The sequence below is a fragment of the Notothenia coriiceps genome, unplaced genomic scaffold (assembly GCF_000735185.1).
Source record: "Notothenia coriiceps isolate Sejong01 unplaced genomic scaffold, NC01 NC01_scaffold00029155, whole genome shotgun sequence".
NCBI classification, from domain to species: Eukaryota; Metazoa; Chordata; class Actinopteri; order Perciformes; family Nototheniidae; genus Notothenia; species Notothenia coriiceps.
The window spans coordinates 144,364-168,204 of NW_011361856.1; the positions used below are offsets into that span (position 1 = coordinate 144,364).

Sequence of the window (23,841 nt, forward strand, 5' to 3'; positions counted from 1 at the left end):
TTTCGTGCCTTTTCACATTCATTTCCTTTCCATTCTGACCCCCTTTTTTTAAGTTGTGTGAATCTGGCGTGAGCTTAGCGCAGCTTGATGCTAATCTGTAACCACTGTGTGCATGCTGGCAGCTCTGAAGCATTCTACAAAGGCAGGGTTCTTTTATTGTAACTGTGCATGCCAACAAACAGTATTTAACTCTCAATTACTTCCCTGCCTTTCTACATAACTGGCCTTTGCCTGTCTGTTTCTGTGTTAAAATCCTAGCTCTGCCTCTTCTTTCTTCCTTAAACTTTTCCTGACATTTCCTAAAGAGGAAACTGACAAAGCCCCTCCGGCCTCTTCTGTCAGATGTACTTGGAAAGAAAACATAATTCCATTTTAGCTTTATGTTGCATATAAACCTTTAAATCCAGATTTTAAATTGTACCCCCGTCTACAGTCACTGGCTGGATTTTACGGATTTGTTTTTCTTCTTAAATAAGACACATTTTACCATGTGGTTTGGATGTCTGTCTTCATTGCATTGTTAATGAGGAATATTTATTTTCCACATTTCTGTGTCCAAGTAATAATAGGATTAAATCAGTGTCACATTGTTATATTAAAAATAGGATTAAAACTTTAAATCCAGCCGTTTATTTTTGAGAAACAGAACAAGCCGCTGTATCTAAAACAGATAGGATAATGAGACAAAGTAGGCCATACTGTTACTGGTCACTCGTGACTGTTCCTCAGACGAGATCTGAACTTCATGTGGGACAACAGAATGAATGCTCCGCGTTTGTCACCTCACATTACTGTACTGAACATATGTGAAACCAGTGTAAAAGTGGTCAAAACTTGAACGTTTTCATTTTATTTTAGTTCTGTACCTAGTCAAATTTGTGTAGTTGTCTAAGTCTTATTAGTTAATGTGTTGTGTGTGTTTATCTCAAATAAATTATACCTACCCAATATGAATATTATGGGGCACACAGCCAAATTAAGGCCAAATTAACTTGGTAAATCTGTATTAAAAACAAAGACTTTAATCAGCCTAATGTTATGAGCTTGTTGGCATGATACGATTCTTGACTAATCAGTCACTAATGTTTGCTCATAACGGTGTTCAAATAACCGTATGATTTTTTAAATTGCGGCATAATCTGTATGTTGTGTGTGTAGCTAAATCCATAAGACAATTTTATAACTGTAAATATTAGATGCATGCTTTCTTTTCTTACGTTTTTGTTATTGTTGCTTCTTATTTACTTCAATTGTGGCATCTTTTTCTTTCTAATATATCTGTCTGTCTGTCTCTGTGTCCTGCTGACTTTAACATAAATAGCCCCTCTTTAAACCTCCAACATCGAGTCGGGTTGTGTCATCCCCGTTCATGCAAAAACTACCAAAAGGGTTGTGTGTCATTTAGAAAACCCAGAGCAGGTCTTGATCTAGATGGGGACCTATTCCTGCCTTGTCTGCTATATGCTGTTGTGTTGCACTGAGCAGATATGATGCCCAGTCACAGTATGGACTTACCAGTTCCTAGAGGTACTAGCATGCTAATGCTTGGTGGAAACTTCATTTCATATGTTACAAACAGTGCAATGCAGATGTGTGTGTCACATAGTAAGTATGTCTTAATGTACAGCTTTTGTTTCAGCTCTGACGGTAAGTCTCCTTGTACATGCTGTGAAAGCCAAATAACCTCCAATGTAGGTTGTTTGTGGGAGAAATTGAGTGCTGTGATTTTTTTCTTAGCATTGAGTTTGACCTATGATTTTTATTTGTATGATAAAGAAGTAGAGATCCAAATCCCAGCACTCAATTTCTAAAACAATGTTATTGCCGAGCCGTTAACAGATGTGTCTGATTGCAAAATATTAAAACCATTTTAGCCTGCTTTATTTAGTTAATTAAACAGGGAAGGCCATGTTTACAAGATGAGGTGTCCTGAAATCATCTTGTTTGTAAGATCATCTTCACTGTCTTTAGCAGCAGCTTAAAACGTGTGAAATTGTGATTTGAAATGGAAAATAGAGCTTTGTGGGTTATCTTATAGAGGGCTCACTCAAGGGCGTCATATTTGCTTCTGGCCATGAATTTCTTAAATTCAGCGTTCAAGTACAAACCTGCTGACGATGATCTCATACAACATGGGATTCAGGCCCTGATAAGCTAAGCCATGACTTGTAAACATATTGCTTTTCCTCTGCATGGCTTCTGATTGCTCCTTCAAGTAGTGGCTGGCTGAGTGTGTGTATGGTTGTACATTATTTGTATCAATATTTTTTGCTGTGTTGATATTTGATTATTAGAATAACTGCCATGCTTTGGGGTCTTTCTTTACACTGTTCTGCTGCATTATCGATGAAAATACATGAAGGCAATTGGCAGTAGTTGGCATATGGTTCGGCATAAAGATGCATTAGTCAGTGTCACTTGAATATATGAGGTAACATGACAACTTATATGACGCAAAACCATGTATTGCCTCACTAAAAGCAACCCCATTTAGCATTAGTATGAATGGTGCTTCACGATCTTCGGGGATGGATCCCATGATTTTAATAGTCTTTAAAGGATGAACCATTTAGATTTTTGACAGTTGGGGCCATTATCAGGCAAACAAGTCAACATTCATATATCTAATATTCAGACACATTGATTATCATAAAATATGGTCTGGAAACTTGTGCTACAAAGGGCTGAATAGATGAGGAGAATTAATCATTCTGAAGTCAAATTTAAGGACCAGTCTAAATTTAGCCAAAGAATAATTGTGAGCCTTGAAGCAGAAGCCTCTTTTGTTAGATCTGGCAAGTAGGCCTGTATTTGGACTTGAGTTCCCCTCACAGAAAAAGCATGTCTTGAAATCTGAAATATCATACAGTGACTTGCAGAGCAGGCGGAGTGTGAGCTTCCTGTCTGCTGATTAAAATGACTCGGTGTCTTGTGTTTTTTTTCCCTTTCATGTTTCGTTGTCTTCCTGTTTTTACCTTGTTCTTGTAGGGCTTAGGAATGTTGCCTTATTTTGCTAACTTCCGTCTGCTTGCGGAGTTTTCCACGCCATGTGTTAACCAGCGGTGAGTACCTGCTTACTAATGACCTGGGCTATGGCTCTTAAGATTAGTATCTCAATTTACAAATGTTTTGCAGTTTTATTCATTAGAAGGTGTAAAAATGGTTAGGAATAACATGTAGTTAATCTACTGGTTCTTGCATGTTGTCTTTTGATTATTACTGTAGATACCAACTCCTTGTTAATCATGCTAAAGCTGAAGTGATAGTGAACAGTCTTTCCATCATTTTATATTTGCATCTTGTTTCCTAACTCTGTGTTGTGTTCCAGCTGGTTCTTTGAGGTACTAGGTTATCCTAAGTCCTCCCGGCCCAACATGGCGAACGGTGTTGTCATGGCAGCAGTCTTTTTCTTTGTCCGCATCGCCGTCATGCCGGTCTACTACATCCGTATGTACATGGTGTATGGCACCGAGGCCTTCTACCTGGTGCCCTGGGGGGGCCGCGTGGCCTGGATCGGCTCCAGCATCTGCTTGGACATCATGAACGTTATGTGGATGCATAAGATCGCCCGCGGCTGCTACAGAGTGCTGCGCTCGGCACAAAGGAGCAAAGCCGGAGCGACTCAGGAGAATGGGAAGACGGATTAAGGGAAACAAGGTGTCAGTGGTGGGAGAACTCCACAGCAGAGACACAATGACATCATTGGCAGTGTGTGGATAGCAGTTTGGACTGTCAAACCTGCGAGGTGATGTTACAGGACCGAATGTAATGAGGGAATTATTTTGGAAAGCAAGCCTACCAATGGACTGTGTAACACACTAAGCCATGGAATGACCTGTTAGCAATATGAGCATTGCAAATTTCCTCTCCACCAAACAAGGAGTTCGTCCCGAGACAATGGATTACCACAAATCGTCAAAAAGTTTACTTTTTTCTTTATGCTCAGCAAAATACTTTAAAAATATTTAGGTTTTTAATTTTATTATTATTATTATTACTGCTGCCTGAGTCCCGGGATGGAAATGATGGAATATGTTGATGGTAAAGCAAAGATTCAAAGGGAACATGGGAAACATTCTCTATAATGGTCAGTGCCATACAATCATTGTTAGAGGCCTGTTGAGGAAAAGGGTCAAGCACCTCTGTTCCCTCCCTCCTTTGTTGGGAGGGACATCTTGACTATCCCATCTTGACTCCCACAAGATGGGATATCAAGTGCAATCACAGAGGAGAACAGTTATTGAAATCATTGAATCACTCACCCACTGGCATTAGGTTAAGAGATTTGAATAAAAGCCAGCCTAATAAGAGGTGTATTTGATATTGTGGGTCTTTCTGCATTTGAATGGTTTGGATTAAAGTGTTTTTTCTTTTGTCTTGCTGGGGTCAAGGCAAATAGTTTTTAAACAATTAAAGATACTGTTTTAATGACAAGGAGACTGATGTATGCAGTACCTTGAAAAGGGAAACTGAATGTCACTGCAGTGTTGCTGACATTTAGCAATGCAAATAATAATATTAAGGCAACACCAGATATTTAAATCCACATGATTTAATAGGAATTGGAAACAAATATCACATTGGATACACAAAGTTACGTTGTTGACACTGTTTGTGGAAGCCGTCATTATATTTATTTCACATCGTGCGATGCATGTAAAGGGATGCTCATTCAGAATCAGTGTTGTAGACAAAGAGCAATGGCTTTGAAATGTTGGTAGTAGATCTGGCACTCCTCCAGTTTGGTCTGACCTTAGGTTTATGTAATATTCACACTTCCTGTTTATGATATCCTCACAAATTGTTTAAATGCAACATTAGCCACAACAAGTTGCATGCGTTTACCACGACAGAACGCACATCTAGGCTATCAAACTTCATTCTGTACATGATTATAGTCAATTAATTTTACTAGATTTTGAATGTTAAAATGTTAGTGGTTTGGTCAAATCAGAGACAATAATCAGTATTTTAACTGTTAATACTTCTGTATAACATTTTGCTTCTGTTCTGTATGATTTCCAGCTGTTAAACACCATGTGCACTTCGAGAGTTATTCATGAAACTGATCAAATATTTACGGTTTTGTTTTCAGTTGAGCATTGAAAAGTTATGAGGATTCACCCCATCGTTGTTTCTTAAGCGTTATTCAACCGACAAAGCAGTTAATCGTCGTACAACACTGAACAAATCTGTACAAGGCTTTTCAGGACAAATGTATCATTTGTTCAAATTAAAACATGGCACTTCATAGATGATTTACAACACTTGAATTTATATTGAAAATGTATCTTTATGAGCTGTACATCAGAAGCTTCTGTCAAATGTGTTGCTAGTTTTCAGAGTAGGCCTTGCTATTCAGCATTTTATTTTGTTGCCTTTTTAAAAACAACTTTCGATTGCACAGTGAATATTTGTTATACCCCCACAGCACAGTTTTCCCATGTCTGAGGCCTGTCTAAAGTTATCTGTTGGCCTTTGTATTAGCTCCAAATGTAAAAACAAGCGGCATGTGAAGGCTGGTTGTTTTAGTGCTTTTGTTTTGTTTTAAATTCAAATTACGTGCCAGTGCTTTAGCCATTGCTACTCCGATATACTTTATTTTTCATATCCATGAGCATTTTCAGTGCCAACCATGGTTTGTTATGTTCTCACACACCTCTCACAGTGTGATGAGGCTCAGTGAAGTTTGGCTTGGTCAAAAGTGTGAAAGACTTTTACGCCATTTTATTACAGGCACTGTTTGGAACAGGATGGACTCTGGCTAGATGCTATCTCACATCTTAGATAACTGTCAGGATGTGTTCATATTTCACTGTAAATTAAAGGAAATCATAAAAGGGTTTCAGGTCCGCATGCCACTTCTGTTCAGCTGTGGCTGTATGCATGGTCTATAAGGTCTTCTTCATGCACCCTCTATAACTGCATGTGGTATTGCATGGGGATCACTGTAAACAGATATACATTTTGCAAGACAACTTTAGTTTTTTCCTTTTCTTAGTACATAATGTTTACTTAAACGTTATTCTTGTACTGTGTCACATAATGTAATCCACAGATGATGATGATGATGACAGCATCATAGAGATATTTTGTATAATATCCAGCACAGAGACAAGTCGTTAGGGAATACTTGAATACTAATCGGCACAGTCTTTAACAATCTGGGCAGTGCGAATAAACATGAATACTATGAGCATCTAGCATTGTATCCGTACCATTGTTTTTAATTTATTAATCCAAGAGCAGATGCTGCGGTAACAGAGAGCGCGGTGCTGGTGTCGGTGTTTCTGTTCTGAATGTCGTACGGGGCAGAGATGTGAGTAGACGGAGTGTTTAGTGACATTCTATGAATGTATTGGAGAAGAGAAAATATTTGTCATTTACATTTTCACTTGTTCTTTCCAATAAATACCAAATTAACTGATGTGATGTGTTTAATTGAAGTGCTATCATGTTGAAGCTTAAAACAAATGTATTGTCTCAATTTATTTTACAATATATTTTTTAACTAAACGCAATCTTTTTATCGTCAATAAATATTATATTAAGTATTTTTTCTTTGACAAGTGCATGGCTGACTTTTTAATGGCAGCTATAACATTGTTTAGGAGGATACAAAATCATATTTTATTTGTATTGTAATTACTTTGTATTGCATTGACTTTGGAGACAATAATCAAACTGCCACTTTACAAAGCAAAGATGATGTAGGTATATTTGAAATGCTCAGAAAAGTAATAAAAGATATGGATGACACTTGGGAAAGGATGGTGCATTCACTGAACACTATACATTCTGCACCATGCTGTTAAAAGAAGGGTCAATTTGCCACACAATGCCACATAAATCCTAGTCTGCTTCCTCAAGGTGTTTATGAAAGTTTCCAGTAAAGACAATATTTGTAATTTTCCAGCTGTTGACCTTCCCTGCCACACATATGTCTTAAAAGCTGGGAGTAACAACAATTGTATCTTTTTTTATCATTCCCTTTTAACAATGAGATCATGCTAAATGTAACGAATACATTCAATGATGCCTAACCACTACAGGTAAGGAGCACCTAGAGGGCAGTGCTGCTATGCATTTATTTAGCAAAGATTGAAGTGTTACTTTTAAGTGTTGTGTCACTTCTTTCTCTGAAAAGGGAGAGTGGAATCCCACTTATTGTAGAAACGCTGAGTGCATAGGTGTCACGTCACCTTTTAGGGAGGATAACAGATGTCCTGCACCAAACCATAAAATATAAAGTGCTCCTAAATTCTGATAGTGATCATTTTGCAAAAAAAAGAAAAGGTTGGACCAAACTCATGTTAGTTTTCTTGTAATTTGATTGTTGAAATACATACATATAAGGGATTCTGTTAATAAACAATAATATGTATCAACATTTAAACAGTCACCAGAACAGTTATACATATTGTAAATAGAAGCAGCAGCTGTAATACACTTCTAAATCCACAGACAATCATAATTGACAGTGTATTTACGCTGCTATATGAGTAATGATGCTGGCTCCGTAGATTGATCAAAGTGCAGATATGTGTTTTCCTCCGCACTGATAGGGCCTTATTCCTTGTAAACCTAAATGACCTACACTGACAATGTCTTATGAAGCTTTAGCCAATTGTGGAGGAAAAATCTGATTGATCAAGTGTCTTCTAAGATCGTAACTTATTCCTAAGACGCAGACTGGAATGCTGCATTGATTTCAGTGAATTATAGTACATCTAGTTTCAGGCTCAATCTCATACAACTCAGAGTTTTACATATATCTTTACAAAATCCAAACTTTCCAAATATACATGTTTTAGTCTTGTACTGTTGCAGTAAAGACACCACTTGCCCCCAAAGCATCTCTAAGGCTCAAAAACCTCATGCTATTTTTATCTTTGAAGATCATTTGAGTCTGTTTGGGCTCTATGGTGAATTGTGTAACTGAATTATAGACAGGAGGACAACGCCTAACCCTTTATACATACTTTAACAATACACTTTAAAATGTTAACATTGCTTTTTTTTATCCATCTCCTATTAGTTTACAATTTGCTTTTTTATTATCATTTAATATTTATTTGATTTTATCCTAATTTCTTGTTATGTTAATTATATGATCACACTAAATATGTGTATTCACATACTTTTATTGTATTATTATTATTTACATTATATGTGTATGATCATTGTACCTGTGAAATGAATTCATACACTTTCCCGCCTCTCCGAAAAGAAACTGGACTAGTTATTCCAGGAAAGGTTCACCTGAAGGCTCTCGTATCTACCCGTGAGCAATCTCCTCCGCAAGCCACACACACCAAACTTTATTTGAATCAAATTTGAGTAAAGGGCTTTTAGAACCTCCCACTATTGCTTTCTGATGCCACCCTTTTTTGTTGTTTGTGCCAACAGTGCTATCTTGTGATGATCATCACTGCAGCATAAAGTATTTTCTACTGATAACTAAGCACCCATTATTCTGTCACCTCCGGTCATCTGAGGCCAAATGCAATTATGTCATTGAGATTGAGGCTATTTACCCACAGTCTGAAGAGCATTTTGACTTTAACATCCTGATAGGATTTATTATACTACTTTCCAAGAAGTCCAAGTCATCCACTGTATAGAGCAATTGACTCCATCAGCACTGCAGGGAGTCTGAGTCACCAAACAACCTTCCAAGAAAAAGTAATTAAACAAAAAACCCAGAAACTGTAAACGATTTTAACCCCAGTGCAAGATGTATTTTAGTGATTATAATTCACCAAAACAATTTAAGTCAGCAAAGCAGTTCAAATATGTTACTAATATATTAATAATATTATACTATATATTATATATATACGTTAAAAAATCAATATATATAATATACTATATAATATATATAGTATTATATATATATATTATACTAATATAATAACATATTTAACAACAAATACATCTCTAAGTCTCGTTATAATCAGAAGGTGGGGAGAATGACCGTCAGATCTTGTACTTATTTAGAAAAGTAGAAGAAGTACCAGAGTGGGTAGAAATATTTTTACAAAGTAAAGCCATAAAAAGGTTTACTCAATTAAAAGTAAAAGTTATTAGCATTCTGAATAAATGAAGTACTCATTATGCAAATTGACCCATTCAGAATAATATATAAATGTTAGTAATAAATTAATTGATGCATTAAGTGTTACAAAGCTGTGAAGGTGCAGCAAGTTTTTGAATGAATTTGTATATTCAGGTGGCTGTGAAAATTTACTACAGGTTTAAAAAGTACATAAAATGAAATAACTCAAGTAAATACAAGTATCTAAAAATTGCACTTAAAGTAAATAATACTTACGTTACCTTCCCACCTCTGGTGGAATATCAACTAACTGTTAATACATCACATGTCACTGTAATGCCTTTAATCCAAAGCGACTTAACATACTCAAATACCATGGCAATACCCACAAGGAACAATTTGGGGTAAGTGTCTCAGGACACCAACGCATGCGAGTCAGTGGGGTTTGAAACCTGTGAACCCCCTGAATCCCACCACCAAGGCTCTATCCACCTCCACACGCCTCCCCTTCAATGGCTCCTACAAATCAAATCAAACGTATAATAAGTGAATCACTAGCTAATCCATAAAAATAGTTCCTCTTCCACCAAATAAACTGAATCAATTCAAACATTTCTATGGTGGGGAAATACAACAGTTCATTGCAGAATAAAAGAGCCAAATGTCCACAATAACATTTCAATTACATTCATGGGCTGACCCTATTTTCTGCAGTGAAAAGGTCATATAAAAAACGTGAAAAGGTTGGGAATAATTTGAATAATACCTGCAAATCAGTAGATGGCTCAATATAATATTTGTTGTTGATTAAGCTTTGATATGATCATTTTCGCCGAACTACTTGCTATAAAGATTCTGAAATCATAGAGGCTAGAGTGCACCCGGTCCAGATAAGTTTAACCCCGTAAAAGTCCAAATAAAAAAGTTAACTCAATTAAAGTAAAGTATTAGCATCTGAATAAAGAAAGTACTCCATTATGCAAATTGACCCGCAATTTCAGAAAATAATATAAAAGATATGTTTTGGAGTATAATGATGGATGCATTAAGTGTTATTAAAGCTGGTGGAAGGGCAGCAAGTTGAAATGAATTTGTATATGCAGGTGCTTTGTGAAATTTTACCAGGTTTAAAAAAGTGCAATAAAATGGAAAATCAACGTAAAAGTACAATATCTAAAATGCACTTAGTAAAAAATATACTCTAGTTACTCCACCTCTGTTGAATATGCAACTAACTGTCAATTACATCACATGTTCACTTGTAAATGCTTTATCGCAAACGACTTACATACCAAATACCATTGGCATACCCACAGGAGGCAAATTTGGGTGGAAGTGGTCCAAGGAACATCACAATGCTGAGTGCATGGGTTTTTTGAAATCCTGTGACCCTGATCCCCTGGATCCCACCACAAGGCTCATCACTGCTCCACAACGCCTCCCTTTCATTGGCCTTAACAAATCAAATCCAAACGTATATAGTGATCACTAGCTAACCAAAAAAGTATTCCTCTTCCACAAATGAAACTGAATCATTCAACTCTAATGGTGGGAAACAACAAAGGTTCATTGCAGAATAAAAACGAGCCAAATTTCACAATACATTACAATACATCATGGCCCGAACCTATTTCCCTGAGTATAAAATTGCTCCATATTATAAATGAACGGAAAAGTGGGAAATAATTGAAATAATAACCTGGCAAATCAGTAGATGGCATATTATGGACTTTGTGTATTAACGTTTTGAAATATGAGATCATTTCGCCAACTTAGCTCTATAAAGATTCTTTGAAATCCAAATAAGGGTATAGTGCACCGTCCAGATAAGTTAACCCCCGTAAAAGCCAAATAAAAGGTACTTGCAATAAAAGTAAAGTACTTAGCATCGAATAAATGAAGTACTTCATTAGCAAATGACCCCATTTTAGGAATAAATGAATATGTTTGATATAATATGATGCATTGAAGGTACAAGCTGGTGAAGGTGCAGCAGTTGAATGAATTGTATATTGGCAGGTGGCTTGCGATTTACTCCAGGTTTAAAGTAGCATAAATGGAAAATACTCAAGTAAAAGTAAACAAGTATTCTAAAAATCACTTAATAAATATCACTTATTTGCTTCCACCTCTGGTTGGAATAGGCAACAACTTTCAATTAACATCACATGTCAACTTGTTAAAATTGCCTTTTATCCAAAGCGACCTTACATACTCAATACCATGGCCCAATACCCACAGGAGCAATTTGGGAAGTGTCCCAGGGACACAACGACAATCTGAAAAAGTTGCAGTGGGGTTTGAGCCTGGTGACCCCCTGGAATCCACCACCAAGGCTCTATCACCGCTCCACACGCCCCCCTTCAATGGGCTCTAAACAAAACAAATCAAAACGTATAAATGAATCAAATAGCTAATCCCATAAAATAGTTCCTCTTCCATCCAATGAACCTGAATCAATTCAAAACATTTCTATGGTGGGGAAAACAACAAGTTCATGCAGAATAAAACGAGCCAATGTTTCACTAATAACAGTTTACAATTACATCATGGCTGAACCTATTTCTGCAGTGAAAATGGCTCATAATAAATGAAACGTGAAAAGTTGGGAAAAAATGTGAATATAACCTGGCAAAATCAGTATGGCTCATATAATGATTTGTTTTGAATAAGCGTTTTGATAATGGATCATTTCGCCGAACTTAGCTTGCTATAAAGATTTCTTTGAAATCAAAATAGAGGGTAGAGTGCATTCGTGTCCAGATAAGTTAACGCCCCCCCCCCCACACAGACACACACACTGACACGCTTTATAAGGAGCGGTTTGCACTGGGAATGATAGCAGTTCATTATTAGGACAGCAGAGAGTTTAGGCACTGCGCCTCCAACCAACATGTCTACAGACTATTCCATTAACGCAGAGGAGAGCCCGGAGCCCCGCAAGGCAGAAGTTAAAGGTAGGTTGAGTTTTTACTCTGTTGAAGGACTATAACTGACTTTACTAATGCATTGCTGACTGTTTTTCTGTTTCCTCCCCTTCAGGATGCATTCCCAGCTGGCTGCAGGGCACGCTGCTGCGCAATGGCCCCGGCATCGTCTCCCTGGGGGACACCAGCTACAGCCACTGGTTTGATGGGATGGCTATCATGAACAGTTTTGCCATTAAAGATGGTTCGTCTTAAAATTTATTTTTTGTTTAACAGTAGTTATCTGTTGCTCCTTTAATGCATGCTCAATACCTGAACTCTCTCTTGCAGGTGAAGTGACCCACAGAAGCAGATTCCTGAGAGGGGACACCTACAAAGCTAACATGGATGCCAACAGAATTGTTGTGTCTGAAATGGGAACCATGGCCTATCCAGACCCGAGCAAGAACTTCATTTTCAAGTGAGCATCCTCTTAAAATAAAATAATCGATTAGTACAATTTTAGTTTTTGACTTTATTTCTTTTTCTTGCTACCCCACTTCTACTGCTTCTGCTTTTCTGTAAACCAGGGCAAATAGTGTACCTTATACTGCATTTTCTTGATGACTCAATGAGTTTTAGTCTAGTAGTAATATAGGTTAAAATCTTTATTGATCCCTTGGTAAAAATCACAAGTTAAATGGCAGTATTTATATCAATTTTTACCAGCTGCAATATAGAAGTGATGAACGTGTTAATTGTTATAGTATATATTACTCTGAAATAAGTGGTGGGCTACTTTAACGTTTTGACTTTCTACTTGTAACATGTGGTATAAATACTTTTTTACTCAAGTATAACATCTGAGTTTGTCCATCTCATGGTAACATCACAACAAATAGTCTTATTTTGTATTTGTCATGCATTTCGGTACAGAGCCTTTAGAAACATCTGTAATACACTTACCTCACAGTGCTGTAAAGTAAGATAGAAAAGGTCCTAAAGGATATGTTAAATAAGGATATTCACACTTAGGAAAAAAACCCTACTGTTCCCTTTCAGATTTTACATTTACGTTTAGATGCAATTGAGTCACACATTTCTAAAATACAGGACTTTTAGTGTGAGAAAATTTGGTCTTCTGCTTCTTCTACCACTTTCTGATATTCAGCATTTTTCTCCTTATTTTCCAGGGCGATCACCTTTCTCAACCACACAGTGCCCGACTTCACTGACAATGGAGCAAGCAATTTCATTAAATACGGAAATGACTTTTACGCCACCTCTGAAACCAACTACATCCGCAAGATTGACCCTGTGACACTGGAAACTTTGGATAAGGTAACGCCAACGATCACTATTAGCGCTCATCCACTTGCAAATACTTGATTTCCGTGCTCATAAGTTACCAAACTCTTTCCACAGGTGGACTACTTGAAGTACCTGCCTGTAAACCTGGTGTCGTCCCATCCACACTACGACAAAGAGGGCAACGCCTACAACATGGGAACCTCGATAGCAGAGAAGGGCAAGACGAAATACACGCTGTTCAAGGTCCCTGCTGTTACAGAGAAAGGTATATAAACTTCACGGCCTGCTCTACTTTGCCCTGACACCTCAGTGTTTATAAGCCATATCAGCTGCGGGATACTTTGAAACAATTATACAAATGAACGAGGATCAGATTAAGAACAGCCATTGTAAAATGTGTTGGGCTATTGGTTTCTGCATTGAATTGAAATTCTCATTTCACACATGCAAACAAATGTAGGATGGCTTCCGTGTCTGCAGTTCCTCTGCATTTTAATATTTTTTTTGCAACTACAAATTTCATTTTACCTGCTGTTTTATGTGTTCTATTTTGCATATACATAGTTCTTCTACAAGTACATGCTCATAGTTATTTAATAATAATAATACTTTTTTCCCCTGTTTATTTCATTTGAATAAACACAACTCAAAGTGCTACAGAATAAAAATCAGGGCAGACAGGGCAACGAATGACTCTTTTGCCCCTAACTTCAGACAAGAACTCTTCAGAGAAGTGGGCCCCCGCTCTGAAGAGCTCCGAGGTGGTCTGCACGGTCCCCTGCCGCTCCCTGCTCGCTCCCAGCTACTACCACAGCTTCGGCATGACGGACAACTACTTCATCTTCATCGAGCAGCCGTTTAAACTGGACATCCTCAAGATGGCCACTGCGTACATGAGGGGGGTCAACTGGGCCAGCTGCCTGAAGTTCTGCCCTGACGAGAGTGTAAGGGGTCCCTGTGATCTGTGTATAGTTCTTTTTGGTCCTGTGAAACCCAGAAATGTTGAGTATATGTGTACCCGGTTAGCTGATTTTGTTTGATTTTGGGTTGAATTTAAAGCTTTATGGGACTCAACCCTGCCTTTTGTTTATACTAAAAATGTCAAATGGATTCAACATCCTCAATATTCCTCCAAAATTGTCCAAAGATTGGCCAAGCAATTTTTTTGCAATTGTCTGCATTTGCTAATTAATGCAACTTATGCCAACTGTGCAAATTGTCAAATGTATGCAAGTTAGCATCCGGCGTTTTTTTGTGCTTGGGACCCGTACTATACATTTCTATCATAAAACTTTATGTACTCAACATTTCCTGGTTCATACTGCTGGCAAGTAGACCTGTGACTGTCTTTCTAAATGTTTCTTTCTTCCACAGACTCTCATCCATCTGATAGACAGAAAGACTTGCAAATTACTCCAGACGAAGTACTACACCGGAGCGATGGTGGTCTACCATCATGTGAATGCTTTTGAGGACGACGGTCACGTGATTTTCGATGTGATCGCCTACAGTGACACCAGCCTTTACGACATGTTCTACCTGAGCAAACTGAAGGAAGGGTTCCAAGATGAGAGCTACTCCAAACCAAGCTACAAGCGATTTGTACTTCCCGTCCACTCAGACAAGGTGCGGAAACAAAGGTATCAAATTGACTGCATCCTGACATTTTGAGAAGATTTTCTGCAACCCTGGATTATCCTGTGTTTGTAGGGTGTGGCAGTTGGAGAGGACCTGGTGAAACTCAAGTACACAACTGCCAGTGCTGTGAAGGAGAAGGAAGGCAAACTAATGTGCCAGGCAGAAGTGTTCTGCAAAGGTACATCAGTCAAAAAAAAAACTAAATTAAGTCATTATTGCTCATTTGTTCTTTAAAAGAAATGCATTTGCTCATATAAATACAACATTTCCCATCAGGCTTTGAATTGCCAAGAATTAATTATGATTTCAACGGCAAGAAGCACCGGTTTGTCTACGGGAACTGTGTGGAGGAGTCGGCGCTGGCTAAAGAGGTAAAACATTTTGTTTTTATTTGTATCCATCTTTGGGATTTCTCACAGTCCCATAATTGTTATGTACCAAGAGAGACCCATAACTTGCAGACTCTCATAGAAACTAAGATTTTAAAGGCTGGGATATTGGGAAACACATTATGTCTGGCAGAATTGTTTTTGCAGCGTTAGGAAGCAAATTGCAGAAATGAGAATATGCAGTTGGCACATCAGGAGACTTGTTCATGTGACAAAAACAATGACCCAACCACTTTATGGCTCTGGCTCTAATACCCAAACATATTTTACAATTTGATACTCTTGTACATGAAGGTACCAGAAACAATGAGAAGCAGGAACAAACTCAGTGAGGCTTTGAAGTATTGAGTAACAAAGCTTCCCTTGCGTGTCACCGCACGCCTGACTCCACATTTTAGTGGAGGAACAAGCGGAAGGAACAATAAACACATCCTGTGTCTGACAATTAGACATTCTTTGTTTATTCCCACTTGACACATAATACCAACAACATAAGAGAGTTTGGGCTTTTCTTTGAATATACTGACGTTTGTAATATGGAATAAAAATCAGGAAAAACAAAAGCAGTTTTAAATGGTGAGGGAAAGATATAGCAAAATAGGGAACCTCTTTTTTGGGGGGGAAATAAGTATGGCTCATTTGAGAGGTCAAGTAGGGTGATCTTAGTAAAATAATAACAACATTACATACGCAAACAGGGAAGCAATCATTTCCATTGAGCCTTTATATATTTAACGACCTTGTCAGCATCATAAAACCTTATTTCAACAGCATTATACATTAATGGGATCTCTTCCACTGCCAGCTGAATGTAAAAGTTGGGTGAAGTCTACGTTGTGGGATATCTACAGATTATCTGGCTCAACCAATTACCAGTCATACATCCAGACTAATCTGCAAGGACAACATGATAGTAAAAATGCTTAATGCTTACTTAATGCTATATCTGCTCAGTGTCTGGGCCCCAGTACAAGCTGATAAACACAATCATTTTGCTGACTTTTCATGAATAAACTCAGCAGATGACCATAGCTCATACTTCTCTTTTTGGATTGCATCAATCAGGAATGAGAAGTGCTGACATATGATACACATTATTTTTAAATCAAGCAAAGGTGCATATTTACTGACTCAATCAAGCATTGCTATAATGATTTCACAGAGATGCTCGATTGTGTTTTAGTTACAACATTGCACAGCAACAATTCAATGATCACCCAAATAAGATTTTTATTGTATTTTTGCATTAAGGAAACAGGGGTTTGAAAGTTTCTGATATCAAACCAGCCTGTCTCTAAGTGTGGAGTAGTCTTAATCATAGTATGAGTTTTTTCTCCCTGCAAATGCTGCGGTTTCCTCCCACAGTTAGCCCAAAAGGCCTGCAGGTGTGAAAGCTCAGCTGATACTAGGAAATAATTGATTTATATTTGCAGTACTAAGAAGGTCTAGTTTACAAATGAATAACTATATTGCACGTATATGGCGTGGAGTTGGGGCAAAGTACATGCTGCTTGTCTAAAAGATTAGCTCTTTATGACCGCTTTTCTGGATGTAAGGCAGTGATACACAACGGATGGGACGTGAGCCAAATGTGTTTTTCTAAAACACAATGATATAAATTGATTCACGAAGGGAATATCTCCTAATATAAATAATCCTTTAAAAAAAAAAGTGTGTTTAACTAACCCACCCAAAGCCTGACCTGTGCCCCTGGTTTTCTTAATTAAGTGGCCAGTGGCCGACTGTCATTTTGCAAAAGAATATTAAATGATTAAAGAAATAGTAATATCATTAACATTAACAGGCTTTTTAAGTATCCGCTTATAAACATTTGTGATTTCCCTTTCAACCTAGCTCCGAACTGTGTTTTTTGGTTGTGTTTTTTTATGATTTAAACTGCAAATAATTGCTGTTTACAACCTTTCTGAAGGAGTTATCAGTGCTGTTTTGTATTGATTTGTCGTGAACTGTTTTTACAGCATGTTTTAATGATTTTCTTCACAACTTATCCATTTCCTGTAGATTGCGAAGTTTGACACAAAGACCAAGGAGAGGATTTTCTGGAGCGAGGAGAACTGCCTGCCTTCAGAGCCGGTGTTCATCCCCAGCCCAAATGCAGAGTCAGAGGACGATGGTAATATACACTATGTGATGTGCATTTACAAGGATTTTCTTTTTTTGTCAAGAAAAAGTACATTTGGAAAACTGCCGTCATTTGATTCCTTAGATTTTCATTCTAACAGTATTCTCTACCTTTTTTAAATTGCAGGTGTGGTGTTGGTGTCAGTCATCAACAGCAACCCAGGCCAGTTGTGTTTCATCCTGTTTCTGGATGGCAAAACATTTAAAGAGGTAGCTCGAGCATATGTGGACGCTAAGCTCCCAAAGGATATGCATGGCTTTTTCATCCCGCAAGGAAATTAGTCAGTTAAACTGTGCTGCATGGCACAGCGATCGGTTTGAACACTGAAACTCACTCTGATGAATAATGCTTCCAGACAAAAGCTTGACGAAGATGCTTTCATGGACTAACTCATCTATGTAAGATTATAGGGGTTGTATCAAAACAAAGTTCCTATTGGTATGTTTATTTTAAAAGGTGTGGATTTCCTAATAGTGTGTCAATCAAAATGCCATTTAAGCTTGTACATAGGCCCTATCACTTTTTATTATGTAGTTCATATTACTCTATTGCACTGCTTTGACAATCATTGTACTATTGCTCATCATTTTTTAATAAAAAAGGCTCTGTTCTACAAGTTAAGAGATGTGCTTTCATTCTACAGTTACACTCCTAGGTTTACAGACACATGGTGAAAGTGAGAAATCACAGGTTATCTTGGTCTGTTCATGTTATCATGTGTTTGCAAAGCCCCTGAGAAAATAGATTCACAATCAGCTAGTATCATGACAACTCTAACCTGGTCATCTAATCAAAGTAAGCTGTAACTATTAAGATGAAAGATGACAAAAAAAGTAGGTTGCTTTTCTGTGTCTGGGTTGTAGGTCTAAGGTTGACCACTAGAGAGCAACAATACCCATGTTTCTCCTTTTATTCTTAGCTGGGACAACATTCAAAAATACACCTGGACACTATTTATGTTTCCACCGGTAACATTTAATGGCATATCAAAACTAATTTAGTGGACAAATGTGCAACATTGTACAGAAATGTCTTTGACAATGCCATACCATAACCCCCTGAACGAGCATTAAAGAAAATACAACATGATCACTACACTGCAAAATACTGTTCATTAACAAAAGTAAAAAAATGCCCAATCCTCCTTCAACAAGTCATTTCTTTTCTTATAAGTTGATGTCGTAAAGAGACTAAGACAAACAAGTAATGACTTCTGTTTTTAAAAAGGTAATGAAGACAGACATTCTCGGAGTGCATTTCCACAGATGTGATAATCAGAAAAAGGCAGTGTATTGTTCTATTATAGTATTGAGGGGTGGTTTAAAAGGAAGGTTGGTAAATGTAAAATTCATAGGTAGTCTGTCGAATCACGGATTTAAGCATTCTAAAAAAAAACTCCCATAAACCGGGGAAATTCATACATCCAATAAACAGTTATATGCTACATTATAAAAACACACACACATGTATTGGAGTGCAATCAATGTTCTTTTGTTCAAGCTGCAAATAAATTCTTGATCTCTATATCTACCCTAAACAAAGTCCAATTGTAAAGACAGACAGACTACCCCTTTTAAAAATGCTCAATGGTAGCGTTTAAACTTGTAAATCACATTATATGGACACATTCTGTACGTATAAAAACTTAACACCCGGTTTTTAATAAGCTAACTCCTGCATCTATTGCATCACACACTACAAGGCTGAAGACTTCTTCATCTACAGTGATGTCCTGTGTTTTGTCCTGACTTGGACTGACTTTTGTCCTGATTTGGACTTACATACACATATTTCAAATTGAATCAGTTGTATCTGAGATTTTAAATCTTTTTAATGAAACTGGAACACACCCAACTGCTCAATGGAGCTGTGGTTGCCATAGCAATGACTTCCTGATTGTGGGATGGTGGCAGTAGGATTTTGCCTTGTTTGTTCAAAGTCATTAGATACAACCAGCCAATGAGAGGCCTAGCCTTCAGGGATCAGGTAAACGAAAAGTGGCGGTGGTTTGAGTCCATGAATGTGAGTTTAGCTGCCCTCAGCTTTCGCCTCCTCTTCTTTAGCTGCAGAGTCCTGGCTGTCCTTATTCTTTTCTCCCTCATCACCTAACAGAAGGACAAAGAGGGACAGTTACTTTAAGGTTATATGAAAAGGGAATTTTAAATGTTTTTTGGAGGCGCCACCTTTTCTAGATGATACATTTAAACAATATGCTTCCAAATTAGGTGTAATTTCACAAATTGTGAAGGTCAAACCTCTAAGTGAAGCAACACTAATACAAACATATGTTAGAGTAGAGGGAGTTTCATTTTTACTATGATGTTTCTCCCTTGGTGGTGAATGAGAACATTTATTTGTAATGTTACAGTACCACGCATTGCAATAAATAGCCATTATAAAGCCATTATGTACAGATATTATGTCTCAGGATGTGTCACCCCCTTGTGGTAGAATACTGACGCTGCATACACTTGATAGATGCAATTAAAACACTTTTTAAAAACCTATTTAATTTTGAAACGTGGCCTATGCTAACATATGTCATACATCTCAAGGCCCCTTCATTGCTAATGTTCATATATCCACCATGAACCCATCGACACACCTGCTTCCCCTCACCTGCATCTCATTCCCTCATCACTCCCTCCCTACACATACCTCTCCACTTCCTTTATTCCCCTCAGATCCCCCACAGGGATGTTTCTCACCTGACTTGTCGATGTTGAGCTGTGCCAGACTCTGTGACAGGTCAGCGGGGCCCTCAGCCCCAGAGGTTGCTGGGATAATATGGATGGCGTTCCTGCGGCCAGTTCGTCGAGAGGCGATGAAGTCATCATAACTCGCCTCCTCATCCGTCATCGCTAACACCCCTCACCATAGCAGGGCCTGGCAGGTACAAATGACACACACACATTGATTTATGTTACATTTGAGGAAGACGACTGAAATGTTGAGAATCTGTGCAGGGCAGTCTGCACAATACAAGCATTATCTTTTTTTGTTGACATGAAGAAAGTGGCACAGGGGATTACCGATGCACTCAGTGAAAACCCCCCCCCCCTACTATTTTATGACCACAACCCTGATTAACCTATTCTAATATGAGTGAAGCAACACCAAATACACAGAGGACATACATTCTGCAGATGGAATGGAACAACAAATGATGGTGCTTTTCCAAAAATACACAATTAAAGGGGTAATTATGGCACAAGGGAGGAGAGGACTGTATTCAAATGTCATTCCGCTTGTAGTAGGCATGGTGCATGATGGGAGCTGTGTTGCTGCAGAGATTTAGGTTAAACCCCTCTGTTGACATTATTACAATCTACATCAATCTGCCTGTGGGAAGCTGGCCTTCAGCTTCCCTCCATTTTCACTCATTAAAATGTGTCAGTCTGAGTTTTTACCATTCATTTCTCAACATATGCACTAATAAAACTTCAAATAAAAGCATTATTTTCTGCACTTTGTATCCCCTTGGACATACAAAGGGTTGTTTGATTTTTTTTTTTAAATGACCTCAGCTACCACATCCATTTGTGGCTATTTCCAGAGCTGAGCAGACTGCTATTGACCGTGGCTATTTTTGGAAACCTCCTATGTCATCATCTGAGCACGCTCCCACCCGGCTGTCATTCCCAAAATGGGGTCAAGACTGCAAAGAACCAACAGATGTTGTTCGTGTACAACTGTCAGCCTCAACATGTTGAAGCAAGAGACACAGCATGCCTGTTCTCCAATATAAGAACTCAATTAGTGTTTTATCTTAAAGGCAAACGTTTGAACTGAGAGTGATGATAATGGATTGCGGGATTTCGCAAGAAGATCCACAAGATAAAGACTTTATATAACCTCACCTTTAAGAACAATCTACGTATAATGAAATTGATTAAAAGTCTCAAAGTCTTAGACACAATCAACTAAGCAACCAAGATGCAACATACTTATCAATAGCTTCAGAACACAAAGCTTAATGTTGAAATACAAAATATGTCGACAGAAAAAAATATATTTGATAAATATCATCATTACTAATTGTATAGGCCATCTGTTAGTGTACTGCCTGTAATGTAGATATTTGAACTGAAGTAGTAGTACTATTTGAAGCTAAAAGTGGCAGCACATTCTTGGCCTGTGTTTCCTTTGGTTATATTCTATGAAATATTAATCTACAGTTTACATCATTTAATCATGCTGTTGCACCCATGAAGTAACAAGGTCTGCGTGTGAGTCATTCTTATCAGGTTGTCCTTAGAACTTTGCTCCCAATTGAGAGCCTGAACAATACATTCTCCAAACAAATGTTACTGAATAATGCAGGAGGTCAGCATGCTCTGTCCTCTTGGTAAAAGCTCAAAAGCAAAAAAAACCTGTCCTGCTCTTCAACCAAGTTGTTCTGCCAAACAGAAAATTATGTGGGGAGGGGAGTAGGGAATTGAGTCCCCACTAATTTATATAAGTGTTAATTTGGTTGACTTGGGCATAACTTGGAATGATGCCCAACACTGTCCCTCACACACAAACATATACAAAGTCATTAGTATATGTCATTCAGAGACATTTACTAATTGTAATCCTCACTATAGCTTAGTATCACCAATATCTGAATACAATATATAAAACATGAGTTATTTCCCCAGCATTATATAGGATTAGTGGTTAATATATTAAATGCCCTTGCCACGAGCCCTTGCCACGTAATGTCATTAGACCATTGAAAAACTTTATTTTACTATGGTTTAAAAATAATTAATGTCTGCACATGTTTATCATCTATTATGGGCTAAATAGGATAGCCTGTGGTCGTGCGTAATTGGGTTTTCCAATAAATTATTGTATTGTTGACACAGTGAAACATAACCTTTGCATAAAAACATGAATGGTGCAGGAAGATCGACATGTTCCATTATACATCCACAGCCATATGTCTTTCCCTGATGACAAAGACTCCCATAGAGCTCTGCCAGTGCCAGCAAACGCATCATGCATATTAAGTTCACATTAAATTACGATGCCAGGCATGCACACTCTGTTCCTAAAAAATATAATCCTTATTATTAATATTATTATCTGCAGTGTACCTGTTTGGGTTAAAAGGCTTCCCAATATTCGCAAGGGTCAATCACATCAATTGTTATGCCACTCCGGTATTCCCCATGTTCAGTGAAAGAGGATTTACCAACGTCAAATAAATGCCAGAATACAACTGCTTCCGGATAAGATTTCAAAATAAAACCCTTGTTTTTTTAACCATGTGCAACCAGGAGTAAAATAGTATTTAAAAGTCAGGGCTTGAAAACAACTTTTTGCAGCACCTAGGGTATTACTGTTTTTGATTATTTACTATTGGTTATTACTTATGCATATGTTCAACACTTTGCAATTTACTGGTTGAACAAAGGACCTAGGCTGAGTTAGAAGGCTATTTTTGTTTATTCAGCTGAACCCCGGATTGTCACTAACCAAACAATTGTTAATGAAAGTGAAAAGGTCAGATGACAGATGAACAAGGCAGTTATTGTGTGTGTGTGAGAGAGGGATGCACAGACTAGTCAGTGTTTGAAAACAGTGATCGTGTTATGATGAAAGCAGAAAGGGTTTAAGTAACACTTTGACTGTGGTCTCATAGCATCTGGCTGTGAATTGCTCCATTCAGATGACACATGTGCTCAATATGCCAAACTGGGAACTTCCGAGTCCTCTGGGAAAGTTTTCGAGCCAAAAAGAAGCCACAAGAGTTAGTTTTATTGTTTAAGGAGATATGATCACCGTTATCTTCAAATTAGGTCTGTCACAGGACAAGGTTAAAATATAAAATATACAAAAATACCAATTGGCCTTATTTTATAGACCACATTGTATTGGTGTGTAGCAAACATGTATAACAATTTGCGTAATACTTCCATATCAGGTAGATTTATATTTGTCTGTTTCATTACGAAAATATTTAATTAACATATTTCCAAATAAGTCTATTCATTACACTGTTAGCTTATATTATTGTTCGAACCTTGCAATACTATAAGTAAAATGAGGAAGGGTTTCTTATGTCAACAAAATTGCAAACTTGGTTTATTTAAATGCATTATTTGGGAAGTATGATGATGGGAACAGGAGAACAGCATGGATGTAGAAAAAGAAGAACAGCGGTTTCCTCCGTAATACATCTATGGCTGCCTTCCACACCCATCGCTGTTTGAAGTGCCGTGTAGTAACAACCAATGAAATGGTCGGATGTTGGCAAATGAAGACAAATGAGTTGCTATTGGTAGCCAAAGATCAGTAATGTCAAGATAGTTCATCCTCATCCCAAACATACGAAATCTAGTGTCTGTTAATTTGACCTAAATTATAAAGTAACATATGTAAGAGCCTACTGAATCCTGAAAAATG

At 37.7% G+C, this 23,841-nt stretch overlaps 3 protein-coding genes across 3 annotated transcripts in view; 2 read left to right on the forward strand and 1 right to left on the reverse strand.

The window, feature by feature from the left end:
* tlcd4a (TLC domain containing 4a) overlaps positions 1–6,427 on the forward strand; it is a 14,741-nt gene extending 8,314 nt beyond the window's left edge. The window contains exons 6-7 of the mRNA XM_010786368.1: positions 2,989–3,062; positions 3,329–6,427. Of these exons, the coding sequence (XP_010784670.1) occupies positions 2,989–3,062; positions 3,329–3,647 (393 nt within the window). The 3' untranslated portion in view covers positions 3,648–6,427. The remainder of the gene's footprint in view (positions 1–2,988; positions 3,063–3,328) is intronic.
* Positions 6,428–11,904: 5,477 nt separating this feature from the next.
* On the forward strand, positions 11,905–18,066 carry LOC104958616 (beta,beta-carotene 15,15'-monooxygenase). The gene is made up of 11 exons (XM_010786369.1): positions 11,905–12,015; positions 12,101–12,229; positions 12,316–12,445; positions 13,158–13,305; positions 13,390–13,540; positions 13,990–14,219; positions 14,650–14,901; positions 14,986–15,091; positions 15,190–15,284; positions 17,325–17,436; positions 17,572–18,066. Exons 1-11 carry the CDS (start codon positions 11,952–11,954, stop codon positions 17,724–17,726), a joined length of 1,572 nt encoding a protein of 523 aa, XP_010784671.1. The 5' UTR covers positions 11,905–11,951; the 3' UTR covers positions 17,727–18,066.
* Positions 18,067–18,649: 583 nt separating this feature from the next.
* Positions 18,650–22,624, reverse strand: pkia (cAMP-dependent protein kinase inhibitor alpha). Its single transcript, XM_010786370.1, has 3 exons — positions 22,530–22,624; positions 20,154–20,331; positions 18,650–19,550 (listed from the first exon to the last, which is right to left on the reverse strand). The coding sequence occupies exons 2-3, from the start codon at positions 20,302–20,304 to the stop codon at positions 19,474–19,476; spliced, it is 228 nt and encodes a 75-aa protein (XP_010784672.1). The 5' UTR covers positions 20,305–20,331; positions 22,530–22,624; the 3' UTR covers positions 18,650–19,473.
* Between the last annotated feature and the right edge of the window lie 1,217 nt (positions 22,625–23,841).

Bases quoted from the DNA above. Each gene is read 5' to 3' on its own strand.
- LOC104958616 (XM_010786369.1), top strand. From the start codon at position 11,952: ATGTCTACAGACTATTCCATTAACGCAGAGGAGAGCCCGGAGCCCCGC. The intron at 13,306-13,389 runs GTAACGCCAACG...CTCTTTCCACAG, and splicing joins CACTGGAAACTTTGGATAAG to GTGGACTACTTGAAGTACCT. The intron at 17,437-17,571 runs GTAATATACACT...TTTAAATTGCAG, and splicing joins TGCAGAGTCAGAGGACGATG to GTGTGGTGTTGGTGTCAGTC.
- pkia (XM_010786370.1), bottom strand. From the start codon at position 20,304: ATGACGGATGAGGAGGCGAGTTATGATGACTTCATCGCCTCTCGACGA. The intron at 19,551-20,153 runs GTGAGAAACATC...TCCTTCTGTTAG, and splicing joins GCTCAACATCGACAAGTCAG to GTGATGAGGGAGAAAAGAAT.